The following is a 471-nucleotide window of genomic DNA, read 5'->3' on the forward strand; positions in this document are numbered from 1 at the left end:
TAATTATTACAGTTAGCAAAATTTGATTTCCCTGTATGTTAGAAAAGGATGTGTAATTTATAGGCATGTAAGAACATAAATGCAGTGTATTGATTGAGTGTAACAACATTAAACCACAACTCTGATCTTGATATATGGAGAGAAGCTTTGACTTTCTGATATATTCATTGCTTTATTGCACCACTCTCACAGAGAACTGCAACATCCTTGTTGAGCCTTACCTCCAGGCAGCACAGGACAATTCTTCCATCGTAGTTGATGTCCAATCTTCTGCCAGCAACTGGTCCTTTGCCTCATGCCCTGATGTAGATGAATGCAAACTCAACCTCCACAATTGTCACACAAATGCCACGTGTACAAATACCCATCCAGGATACAACTGTACTTGTAACAGGGGATTCCGTGGGAATGGGCGGGATAAGTGTGAGAGGTCGTAAGTATATATACAGATTTTTAAGTAAACGAGTATTA

General features: G+C 39.3%; 1 protein-coding gene across 1 annotated transcript in view; it reads left to right on the forward strand.

The window, feature by feature from the left end:
• The window catches only part of LOC119586148 (multiple epidermal growth factor-like domains protein 8), a gene marked incomplete in the record, with an annotated part of 25,388 nt that overhangs the window by 15,871 nt on the left and 9,046 nt on the right, over nucleotides 1-471 (forward strand). Inside the window, 1 exon segment of the mRNA XM_037934841.1 lies at nucleotides 193-433. Coding sequence (XP_037790769.1) covers nucleotides 193-433 — 241 coding nt within the window.

Source organism: Penaeus monodon, chromosome 21, assembly GCF_015228065.2.
Source record: "Penaeus monodon isolate SGIC_2016 chromosome 21, NSTDA_Pmon_1, whole genome shotgun sequence".
Classification (NCBI taxonomy): domain Eukaryota; kingdom Metazoa; phylum Arthropoda; class Malacostraca; order Decapoda; family Penaeidae; genus Penaeus; species Penaeus monodon.